This window comes from Theobroma cacao, chromosome 7 (assembly GCF_053813885.1).
Source record: "Theobroma cacao isolate CCN51 chromosome 7, ASM5381388v1, whole genome shotgun sequence".
Taxonomy (NCBI): domain Eukaryota; kingdom Viridiplantae; phylum Streptophyta; class Magnoliopsida; order Malvales; family Malvaceae; genus Theobroma; species Theobroma cacao.
This window is the reverse complement of record NC_142645.1, coordinates 10,659,838-10,672,195: the sequence shown is the minus strand read 5'-3', so window position 1 is coordinate 10,672,195 and position 12,358 is coordinate 10,659,838. Positions and strand designations below refer to the sequence as shown.

The following is a 12,358-nucleotide window of genomic DNA, read 5'->3' as shown; positions in this document are numbered from 1 at the left end:
AAGTAATTAATGCAAAAGTTTGTCTCTTGTATTATTCTTTCTTCTGGATTCTTTTATAGGAGAAATGAGTCCATCACTGGGAGTGTGATTTCAGAGGGTTTGGAAATCTGTATGGGGAGAGAAAAGGGGTGTTTAGTTTTGTTGTGGGCCATTTCCTTATTCTATGCTTGTGGTGGTGAATTGTGAAATAATGTGGTGAAGCATTTTATTATCTCTTATTTATAGTACCCTCCCTGAAAAGGCAGTCGTTATTGCCTTATTCAATCCTTTTCTTTTGCCAGAGTTATCCATTTCTTGTTCCCTTCTGTCCTTGGTCCTTCATGAATAAATTGATGCCTTTGTTTTTATGCTTTAGCTAGCTTGAATAACAAGGTTGATTTATTTTACTTCATTCTAATGAACTTAAGTGGCAACAGATTTTGTCATGAAAAGTAAAACCCACAGCTCTGAGTTGTTAACTAATTGCTTAATCCAAATCCAATGGGGGAAAGTAATAATTATATATATTGTCAGCAAAAAATCAGGCAGGAAAGATATGATTGTTAGAACCTTTCAGATACCCCCACGTGAATGTATGTACAGTGCCTTAATTATTTCTATGGCTGTAAACTACTAATTTATTATCTTGGTTTGATTCTCTGCTAAGATAAGCCCTTAGCCAAAGGTACATGGGCTGCATGCTTTGAACCTTGAGGGTCGGATGCACGTTTTCTATTTCACAACCTTCCGTTCCTTAGTTGTCACTTTGCGCCAGCAGCCTCAAACAGGTGATTGAAACAACTCAAACGTGAACTTGTCGACATGGGTTGCATTCAAATCTTTCGCATGTACTGTGAGAATCTCTACCATGGCAGCATGACAAGCTAACCAAATCGTATGCAAGAACCCAAGATCTAAATATGTGGTTGAAATTACCTTATCTCTTGCTGACACCAGTAAATTACGTAACCAGAGCTGATGCTCAACGTCACGCATATATATTTCTTCACCGTATTTTCCATGTTTGTCAGTTGAATCCTGCAGTGCAGCAGCACATATATGGTGATGCAATGTTTCGCTGTTCAACACTTCTGAGCAAAGACATTTAATTTTAGCACATGTTTTTACCAACATGTTTAGCAAGTGATGTCACTTTGTCTGAATTCCAAGGCCCGCAAAGATTTAGGCCACTCAACAGTGTCTCTGATTCCAAGGCTGTGACTGTGAGGGTTTCCACTCATCCAAAAAAATCAACAAATGAAGAAATTCCGGTCACCCATCTCTACCTCTAGAAACTTCCGGATAAGGATTGAGCCTTATGGCACTAGCAACAGCAATCGTCTGTATCCTTTCCTTGACTAGTATAGCTGAAGATAAAGCATTTTATTGTCCATATCCTAATGTATAAGTTTTTGGAGTTCAGTAAACTATTACCGATCGACAAAGAGATCGTCTCTCAACTCATGACAATTCATCTGTTTTGACAATAGACGATGGGGAACGTTGACCGCTGAACAGGCGTAAGGCCATTTTTGCTCATGGTGATATTAAAAAACCATTGACTTTCAAACATATCCGACAGTATATTATATTCTCTCTTTTTCTCCTTTTGCTTTTCCTTTTTCTCTAAAAGTACAATAATTAATACTCTTGAATTCCATGCTTTTTTGTCCACTTAATAATATTAATTTAACACGTGTCTAATCATTAACCACAAAAATATAATATTGGAAGGAAAAAAAAAATTGGCTATAATGGAACGAGAGAGACACCCTGGACAGAGTTGTTTTGTCGTATTTCTGTGTAATCGTTACATCTTCTCAGAGATTCCCTAATTCCTGGAATGGGATTTGGCTTAATTTCCATTTTATAACTTGAACAGATATATTTGCAATTGATTTTTTTGTTTTACACGTTTTTCCAATGGTTGGTACGGTCGTATTTCCAGTGTATCATGGGGATACCTAATCAATTGATTTGCTTTGGGGTAAAGCCCCAGAATTTCTTTCGGTGCACCAACAGCTATGCAAGGTTTCCACGTTTTCCATTTGTATTCAAAGTCGATATCGTACTTCAGATTGTTCTGGGGTTTTCCAAATTGGAGGTTGTTAAACTGGTAAGAAAAATAAATAAATAAATGCTCATTTTAAGCTTTAAAGTTTATTAAGATTAATTCATTTAACGGAAATTAATTTGTAACAAGTTAATGATTAACTAAAAGATGCAACACTAATTCGTTAAGAGTTAAACTCACTTTTGCAGCCTTTAATCCTAATCTTTAATTTTGTTCAGTTATAGGTTAATTAAAATTCTAAATTTTATTTGATTAGAATTTTTATTTGTATACAACATTGAGTAATTGTATATTTTAAATTTCTTGTTTCACATCGAGTTTAGAACTGAATAGAATAATGAGTAATATTTTGAGAACTCTACAAAAAGAATACTTTGTAATTCTATTTTTTGTTTTAGGTAGAATTAGAGTGATTTGAGTGATTATTCTTTAAAAGTTAATGACAAAGGGTATGCAAGAAATCTTAAATTGATTTGAAAAACGATAAATATCAATTTATTATATTTTAATTTTTTAATAATAAAAAAATGATTTCACTTTGTGAATGTGAATAAGAGATCAAATCACATAAATTCTTATATTTTTTTATTTATTTAATTTCTTTGAGTTTTATTTTTGTTGTTTTTTAGGTAATTTTTATAATAAATTTTTTTCATCAATTTTCTCTAAATGAATATAATCTAAATTTCAGTTTTTTTTTTTTGACAAGTTAAAGAGGAGTGCTTATATTCAATAATAGAAGAGGAAGTCCCTGTACAATCGGCCAAAACACCTGCAGTCAATCAGCCACTAGACAGAGTAGTAAGAGCGTTCTGTCAAGTGGGGGGGACGAAAGAACCTTGTACATTGGCCCTAAACATGACCGGACGACAATCCTCAATAATTCCACGGACTACAACAAAAACAAGAACATTTAATCAAAGTAAATTCATATTAATTTATTTAGAAAATGAGGTATTGGAACTTTGTTGGTGCATTTATCATCCTGCATGTTTAAAAATAACAAAAATTTCTCTATTTATCATCAAAATAATTTCAAATTGAATTGCGGTTCTTCTTTTTGGGTGGATTTCAACATCATGCAAGTCAAATAAAGATGCCAAAATTTTGTATTGTCAATCAACTTGTTCAAAATTTTGAATCTAATCATTTATAAACGGTCAGCTTTGAGGTTGAGTACTGTTGCCATCCTTGTGTGGTCCAATTCCAACAGAAGATTGTTTAAATTACAAAAGGGCTGAATAATGGTGAGTTAGTTTTGGGAGGACTCCTTAATTTCCTGTCTGTATGCATAAATATAATTAATTCGGATGCTTACTTTCGTTTCATTTCTTTTGAATCAAACTAAACCTTGAGATTATAACTTTTTTTTCTTCCTTCTCCTCTTTTCTATTAATTCTCCTTAGGAAACCATGTCATGTATAATTTTCCTCCCAGCCAAACATCTGATTAGCTGAGAAAATCATAGAGTAATAATAGGAAATGAATGTCATGAAACAATATACTAGCATTACTTTATGTTCTCCATCGACAAGATATATATAATGGAAAAGAAAGCACCACATCTCATGGTTTGTTTCATCTAGAATTTATGTTTTGGCCTGACCACTTTAGGATTGAAAAGCCACAGCAAAAATTTGTCCTTAAAAGCTGTCATAGTGCTAGTATCTATTCAAACAAATTTCCTTTTCCCCTTGTTAGCATCTCCTTTTGCCTTTACTAGTGGGGAGTGGAGACCACGAGCAGGGACGACTACGATGGTGAAAATTAAAAGCAATAGTTTAGCCCTATGTTTTGCATGCAGCCACTACGTTGACGACGATGACAGGACAGCCCGAAACATTGACAGCACCCCTTCGGCAGCCAATCCTCCACTGTTGGATCCATATTGTACGTATATAAATTAAGCAACAGATCTTTAGAAAACCAAGATTAGATTGCACCCTTTAGTTGCCATTGCTGAAAGGGACACGTGCATATTGAAATGAGTAAAAAAAAATTCATACAAATTAATTGAAACTGGTTAGCTACAAGGATTCATGTTTTCCCCTGGCAAGTAGTCAGGCATGGCTTAATGAAAGAATATGACTTCTCCCCAAAAAAGCTGTTGGGGGCACATGGCCGTCATGTGAAGAACAAAGCAGGAGTCGATTCACTTGGAGCCCTTTTTACAATTTTATATGTCTTTGTTGCCTCCCTGGTGGCACTGGCAGCCCTCTGTATTTCCTTTGATTGGTTGACATCTATAGGCTTTTGGCTGTTTGACCCTTACATGCACCCACCCATACAAGCATTTAAGGAGAGGTGCTTGTTTCCATCACAGAAAATATGGGTTCAATGCAAGAGTTTGTGCTTACCATTTGATGCTTTTCCTTCTTGTTTTGTTTCTAATTAAACATATTGACAGCGGCCTCTTTTGCTGAAGCTTATGGAGCAACTCTAATTAAGATAGGATAGGAGCACCTGTATGTATGCCTGCAGCTATAACATATAGTAATTATAGTCTTACTGTTTTGAAGTACAAAATTCAAATAAAAATCAAATATTTTGATTGCAAAAAAGAAAGAAAGAAAGAAAGTTTTGAAGCATTTATTTCAAACACTATTTAATTTGATCAAACAAGATGACATCAAGCTTTATATTTTAACTTGCCATGAATGTTTATGTATAAAAGTGCCTCACAACTAATGATTATTATGGATTATTATCAACATGTACAAACCACACAATCAATAGAGTTTTAAAACTCCACATTCTGTCATCAAATTTACAAATTCGATCAAAATGGAAGTAACAATACCAAAACATCAAATTTTCAGACCTTGATATATAAAAACCACCTACTTAGGGTGCCTTAAAGAAGATTTGACCAGTATATCTTTTTGGTCTTCTCCCAAATTTTGGAAGTATCAATTTAGGCCCTGAGATTCCCAACTTGTTTCAATTTATGCCCTCGTTCGTCAAAACTATAAGTGCCACAGAAATCATATATTTTAAAATTAGAATAATTGAACATGCTGTCCTTCAAATTTGAAATAGATATAATTTTTTGTCCTATATATACTTTTGAAAGCATTATTTTAGTCCCTAAACTTCCAATCTACACAATTACCTGTACCTTTCTATGTTAAATTAAGATTAAATTATGTAATTAGTCTTTGTACTCTACAATAAGAATGGGTTTAATTTATGTATAATGATTTGCGTAAATTAAATCCTTATACTTTGTGAATTTGTTAATTACAACGCCTAACTCTAACACTGTTAAATTTAAATCTTAAATATATTGACATGGTGTTGACTATATGTTTACAACACTTTAGTATTGTGCTTTGTCAACATTTGTTCCAGATCAACATGACTTTGTCACATCAATATATAATCAACACCATGTCAATATATTTAATGGTTAAATTTGACTGTATTAGAGTTAGAGACTATAATTAACAAATTCACAAAGTATAAAGATTCAATTTATACAAATTATTGTACAGAGACTAAATCCATTCTCGTTGTAGAGTACAAGGACTAATTGCATAATGTAACTTTAAATTAATTACCAAATTTCCTTTTTACTTTTCTTTTTTAAAGCATATGAGAAATTTAAGAGAAAAGTAAGGTTCAGACCTATTTAAAATGTAAGTGTAGAGTTTTTTTATTTTCAAAAAAAGAAAAAGTGTACAGTTTCTTATGTTTCTCATATGTAGTAAAACAATAGTCCATTACTTTTGGAAACATCATTCCCCATCAAAGTAAGTTTCTCACATGTATTAGTGGAAAAGAAGAGTAAAAATGTGATTTTATGATGAAACATCAATTCATTTGTTTGGGCTTGCTGATAGTAACTGAGCACAAATTATTCTGAATGGGCAGTCTGCTAGACTTATGAGAAGATATGTAAAGCTTTATTGCATGAAAACTCCAATGAGGAAGCAAAAACATAAGTAAAAAGCAGAAGACTCTCCCTAATTAAGATTTAGCATTGCAAAATCTCCTGGTAAATTTAACAGGCCAATTGAGAGATAGACAGCTCCGCCAGGATAAATAGCAAGAAAAGATAGCTATTATTGTTATGTATGCAAGTAGCGAAATGGGACAGAACCTGATCATATGTTTGATATGAAGCTGCGTATTGCATGTTGCGCATGCTCCTGGGATATAAAAACAAAACAAGGCCATGGCTTTAAGCCTGCACTATGAAAGAATGTAAGAAACCTGAAAGACCAACGAAGCAGTGAACAGTGGAAAAGACACTTATCTACATGCTGAAGCACCATCCAAACTCAACAGATAGAGCAGCCCATCCTTCATGGCACGTCCTCTCTTTATAGCTAGGTTTTTTTTTTTTTAATAATTGGAGGAAGGAAGATTCGAATTTTGCTATTTAAGCAGGAGTTCATGCACTAATCAATAAGCCAAATGCTAGGGTGCCTCTTTATAGCTAGGTTTGTAGTGGCCAGAAAAATGATGGCAAGAACTCATTTCAGATTGAAATTTTGTGTTCGATGGACCCTCCAAGCATTAGTAATGCTCTCCCCAGTCCTCCCACCAATTGAGTTTCATGGATAAACCACCATCTATGACCGAAATTGGATCGCCAGACAATGCATACCCTCAGCAAGGGTCGAGTTTCGTTTCCCTCCAAGTGCCAGAAAAGTTAAATTCATCAGCAAATGGCAAGACTAAAAGGTGCTATGTATGGTTGCATCAGTTTATCTCAGCTACAATGTGCATAAATAAAATATCGTTGATATTTCTTAATGTCACCAATATTTTAAGACATTGTCCATTTCTTTTGGAAATATCATTCTCCCATCTTTGACTGTGTAATTATGATTTATACATCTCAAACAATCTGTGGCAACCTACTTTCTCTAAGGGAATCTGCATGATGCACGTTTCAAGTTCTTCTCAAAATCAAAATGGCTATCAAAGTTGACATAAATTTATCCTTTCTCCAACTTTGAGATTGGACAGATTAAGTCAAATCACCCTTTCTGCGCCCCCCCCACGCCCTTTTGTTTAAATATCTCAATCATTGTTCAATATCTAAGGTGTTGAGTGTTCCCTTGCTTCCAGTAGCTCCCACCATGATGTTTCTAGCTGTGATTGGTTTAGCAAATGAGCCTTACACGATTATAATGCCAATGGTATGTTGCCACTATCAACTTCAGGAATTGCGGTAGACTTAAAACTTAAAACTGGCAAAGGCTTATCTGTTAACAGATTTGATGACTTAAAAAAGGAGGTCCAATCTGTCTTTTTTAACCAATCGTTGAATGATTTAACATTTAACCCTGCTTCATTCTCATTTGTTCATTGTTCTAAAATCTATACTTAAGTTCTTTTTAAAATATCTAAACAAATTGACATCTTGTCGGCTCTGTGCAAAAACAATCTGGCCATTTTTCTTCTCAATGTTAGATTTTTATTTCTCTTCTTTTTAATTGTTCGCTCCTGATTAAATCTCTTTTGCAAAACATACCTCACTGGATTATATTGCCGATATGATTGCTCAAAGTGGACTTTCAATAGAAATAAACAAAGGTTTATATAAGAAAGATGAAGGACTGAGTAATTGGAGCAAAGCTACTGGTATATATGAAGGCTGTAAATTTTAATATTTACAACAAAACAGAGAATTACAGAGACAACAGAGAAATACACACTACATATTTTCTTGTAATTATGTACAGAATCATGCACACAAGTGAGAGAATAAGCAGAAACTAGCTGAGCTTCAATTACTACCTACACCCAAAAGCTGCAAGCTAGTCTCTCAAAAGCTTCCACTTTAAAATAACCAAAAAGGTAAGAGTCTAGGACTAACCCAAAAACAGGGTTGTCTAACTATGGAAACAGAGGAAGAGACTCCGGGGACATATATGCAAGCATCCCTCTGGTAAAACTCCCTCTCAAACCCGGAAAACCATCTAAAAAACAAGATGATAACTCAACGAGGGTATTTAAGCTGAATTAGGCCTGCTTCTCCAAGTCCTTGGAGCTTATGAATGTCCCATGAAAGCCATATGGAACTCGAGATGGAAGCTTAACTGTGGCTTCTAGCTGTAAATTCATAGCGTTTACGATCTGCAGCTCTGATTGCCAGGTCTTCTCATCATGAACGAAGGCCAAAATATAACCGTCATCTTCGTTCTCAGAATTGGGATTTCGAGGAAAGAACAAAGGTTCACCACCATACCTTTGGTCTCCATAGATATATTTCTTAACCTCTCCTGTTGAGAGGTCAACTTTGGCAAAACCGGACACTTTAGGCCAAGGCTCAGCTAAAGCTAAATATGCGAACCGGGTTTTTCTTCCCAGCAAGTTGCGGTTCACCATCCCCGCCTCCAAGTTCACTTGTTCAGATTCTGAAATGATGGGGCGGCGTGTCGACTTGCCAGTCTTCAAATTCAATCTTATTTCAGACAGAACACTCTTGAGACTCTCATCACATTCATTGAAAATGGAATCTGGGGGTGTCATGCAGGAGCCAATGACCACAACTTCATCAGTCTGTGGCTCTTCCCAAGCATTCCAAAGATGGAAACAGAAGCAATCAGGTGCTTCCACCCAGCTAATTCCAGAATCATCGGTGGCATTCTTGTCCAATATGCCAAACCTTGACATCTTGTTCTTGTCATAAACAACTGGTGAACCACCATGAATCATTTCAGGCAATTTAAACACGACTTGCTGGTCAGGAATGACCACAAAATTTTCTGTGATTGCAAAGTCGTGCATCATTGTCGGACTTTCAACTGGAATTTCAACATCTGGTGATTTCTTACCATCGGCTGAAAAATGGAAGTACTTAAGATATGGCTTTTGGATGACATCATAGCTAAGAGCAAAAAATTCACCCGTTACAGGATCAACCTTGGGGTGAGCGATCATTGTAGACTTTAACTGACCATCAAAATCATATCTGCCAACGGTTTTCAAGTCCCCAGATGGAGTGATGCGAACATGGTAGGGCAAATCATCTTCAGACATAGCAAGGAGATGACCGTTGAAGTAAACAAGCCCAGCGTTTGCAACTCCAGTACCATGACTTGGATCAACAAGCCCAAATAGGCCACGAGCATAGAAAAGTAACAGCCTAGCTATGCCAGAGTGGCCATGGAGTTCGCCTATGGCCTTGGGGAAAACTGGACGCCCAAAAGCTCTTTCTTGAACCAGCCGGCTTGTTTCCGTGAACCTACAACCATAGCTAGCTGAACCATTTTTGAACTGAACAGCATGAACCATCCCATCGCCGTCAAAGAAATGGTGTCCGGCGACCGGTTCGTGGAGTGGGTTGGCTCCGTTGCGAACGTAGACTCCTTGTATGCATTCTGGGATTGTGCCAGTGACAGGAAGCCTATGCTTGATCGGTTGCTCTGGCACTGGAGCAAAGTTGCCAGAGATTTGGACTCTGGGGTCAGCTGTTTTGGGCAGAGGATGATTGCGCTCATGAGAGACTAAAGCATTCTCTACCACATCTAAAGCCATAGCTGCCGCTCTTTGAAAGGGATTCCATTGTTGGGATTGAGGTTTCTCAGCAGAAGAAGTATTTTTCGGGTGTTTTGTGGTGGGACTAGAAGCTGGAGTAGGTGATGGAGGATATGTTGGTGACTGCTTAGGGAAATGAAGAATGGAAGGAGTTTGGAGAGAGCAGGAAATGTTGGGCTTTATAGTAGGCCTTTTGAAAGGTATGGAGGAAGAAATAGAGCCCAAGTCAGGAGCCGAAGAAGAGGTCGAGGGTGGGAATTTAGGCTTAAGACAATTGCCAGTAGCTGCTGCTACCGCTGCTGATGCTGATGCAGATGAAGCCATGGGTGCTCAATTTTGGCTAAAGCACTACTCGTGCTTGTATAAATAGTGGTTGTGGTTTGTTGGGAGTGAATGGTGAACGGTGATTGGCTCGGAAAGAGTAAAAATTCTGAACGTGGAAATTCCGTTATACTTGTTGGGGGATGAGAGAGACTTGTATTGATGTCTGCTTTTGTAATACAATGGAAATTGAGTTTGGAGTAGGAAAGAGAGAAAGGGAACGGGAGTGAAGTCACAAGTGTGGTTTGAAGAGGGAGGAGAAAGGGAGAGAAAAGAGGGTATTTATAGAAAGAGAAAAAAAGCCAGCAGGTCCACTCAAGACATCTAAGAGAACACCACGTGTTGCATTTCCGTCTAAACGAGGGGGTCTCAGCTCTCAAAGGAGTGACCATTTTTTAATGTGATTTCAACGAGGTGTGGGGGAAAGGGACAGCTTCTCCCCCCACCCGCCCCCCCTTCCCCCTTTCTCTCTTTTCTATACTCCTACTCTTATTATAATTTAGATTTTTTTGATGGATATATAATTTCATAATATAATGTGTTTATATTATTTACATCTTATTGAGAAACATATTTTAAATACTAGTAATCCTTAGTTAATATTATTGAAAATATAATAAAAAAATAAAAAATATACATCTACCTTATAATCAATGAGTTGAGCAATTTATGAATTCTTAATTTTTTTAAAAAAAGAAACTTAAATATTTTGATAAAAGAGTTAGAGAAATTTATTGATTTTTTTTTATTTTTGTGAAAATAAAAATAAGTTAAATAGTAGTTATAATAATAAATATTTCGAGGGAAAAAGAAGAGTAGGGTAGGGAGGATGAAGGAATAGGGCATCGGAGCATTATGAAGAGAATGAGACTCAGGATGTTATTGGTGATTCTTGGACACGTCGAACCCCGCGTTCTTTCCTCTTACCAGTGTCCTGTCTCCCTACACGTGGCCTTCGCTCTGTGTTTGCTGCCTTCTAACTCCGAAATCTAGGTCACATCACCTGACCCACACGCTTGCCTTCCCATCCCAACAACGTATCATATTTCGCTTTTCAACCTAAAACATTTCTAAATTACAAATAAACCTATATTCAGCATCAACTTAAACAATTCATATCTTCTCATTAAAACATATTTATAAAAAATAATAAATTATTTTATTATTAAATATGCATATTATCAATAACAAATTCATAATTTTACATAAAAATAATTAAAGAGTAATTATAAAAATAATAATATTATATATCAAGTTTTATTTATAATAATAAAAAATTAAAAATTGAGTGGTGACGATTACTAGTTTGACTTCGTCAATGCATATGACAATAATTAAACGTAAAATTTTATTATTATATAAAATGATAATTCAAAAAATAAAGATAAAGTTAAAAAAAAAAAAACTATTCCCTCTCCTTTCTTTCTCTTTGGTGAAACATAATGATCAATATTCCAATCTAATAAAAAAGTCATCTTCCTTTTAAAGATTCTATATTTGTATTTATCTTTATCTTGATCCATATGCATATGCTTTTGGTACCCAATGATTGTACTGCTTGATTGTAGAAAATATCAAAGTCCATAAAACATTAGTGAGTATTCAAATTGAATTGTTTACGAGCAGCCTGTCTTGTTTTGCATCTGCATACTATTAATTAAAACTTGCCATTCAATAATTAATGATTACTGTTAAAACAATTGCACCATAAACTATTTGAGTGCTGAAATTGTTTGTGTTGTTTTAGTCCCCAATTAATAGTAAAACAGTTAATGTCTGTTTAATCCACAACCTCTGAAGCAGCTCCCTATTCCACAATGCAGAGGTTGGTCCAAAATGGGATTTTAAGGGCTAATTAAAGTTGAACTCCAAATTAGAGTTTTTGTAATACAAAGTTATTAAATATTTTAATACAAATTTGTAAATAAACAAATTAGAAACGTAGTTTTTGTTTTAAATAATTGTAATTTGATAGCAATAGATAGTTCAAGACCTCTGCTTCAATAAATCTTTGTTTTGGGCTGGCCTGGCTGATAACAATGTTGCTTGAGTAGAGTTGTTTTAAAAGAATTGTAAAAATAAGTTAAAATAATGTTTGGCATGTAAAAGTGTTGGAAGATGTTAAAAGAATTTGATAATATTTTTATTTATTTTTTATTAAAGAATTTTTAAATACTTCAAAAATTAAATTCTGCATGCAAAAACAATAAATTCTTCATGCGTTTTAAATCTTAAAATGAATATAAATTTCCACAATGATTTACCAAAAGTTTTAAGCCTATGTTTATATATATAATAAAATTAAATGATAAAAAAATAACATTTATCTCGTCTCATAAATCTATTTTTAAGATTTTGAAGTCAAGATTTCTAATTGAATTTCTTAAATTCTAATAGCTGAATTGTGCAAAGCATGATACACCTGGACAAAAAACACATAGATTATATATTAGCCCTTATACGTAAGACAACATTAGCAGAGGGGTCAAT

At 35.0% G+C, this 12,358-nt stretch overlaps 1 protein-coding gene across 1 annotated transcript; it reads right to left on the bottom strand.

Moving 5' to 3' along the window:
* Positions 1 to 7,631: 7,631 nt before the first annotated feature.
* Positions 7,632 to 10,131, bottom strand: NCED3 (nine-cis-epoxycarotenoid dioxygenase 3). The gene has a single exon (XM_007022118.3). It carries the CDS (start codon positions 9,869 to 9,871, stop codon positions 8,030 to 8,032), a length of 1,842 nt encoding a protein of 613 aa, XP_007022180.3. The 5' UTR covers positions 9,872 to 10,131; the 3' UTR covers positions 7,632 to 8,029.
* Positions 10,132 to 12,358: the final 2,227 nt, after the last annotated feature.

What these genes read in the sequence shown, in the direction of transcription:
- NCED3 (XM_007022118.3), bottom strand. Translation starts at nt 9,871, where the DNA reads ATGGCTTCATCTGCATCAGCATCAGCAGCGGTAGCAGCAGCTACTGGC.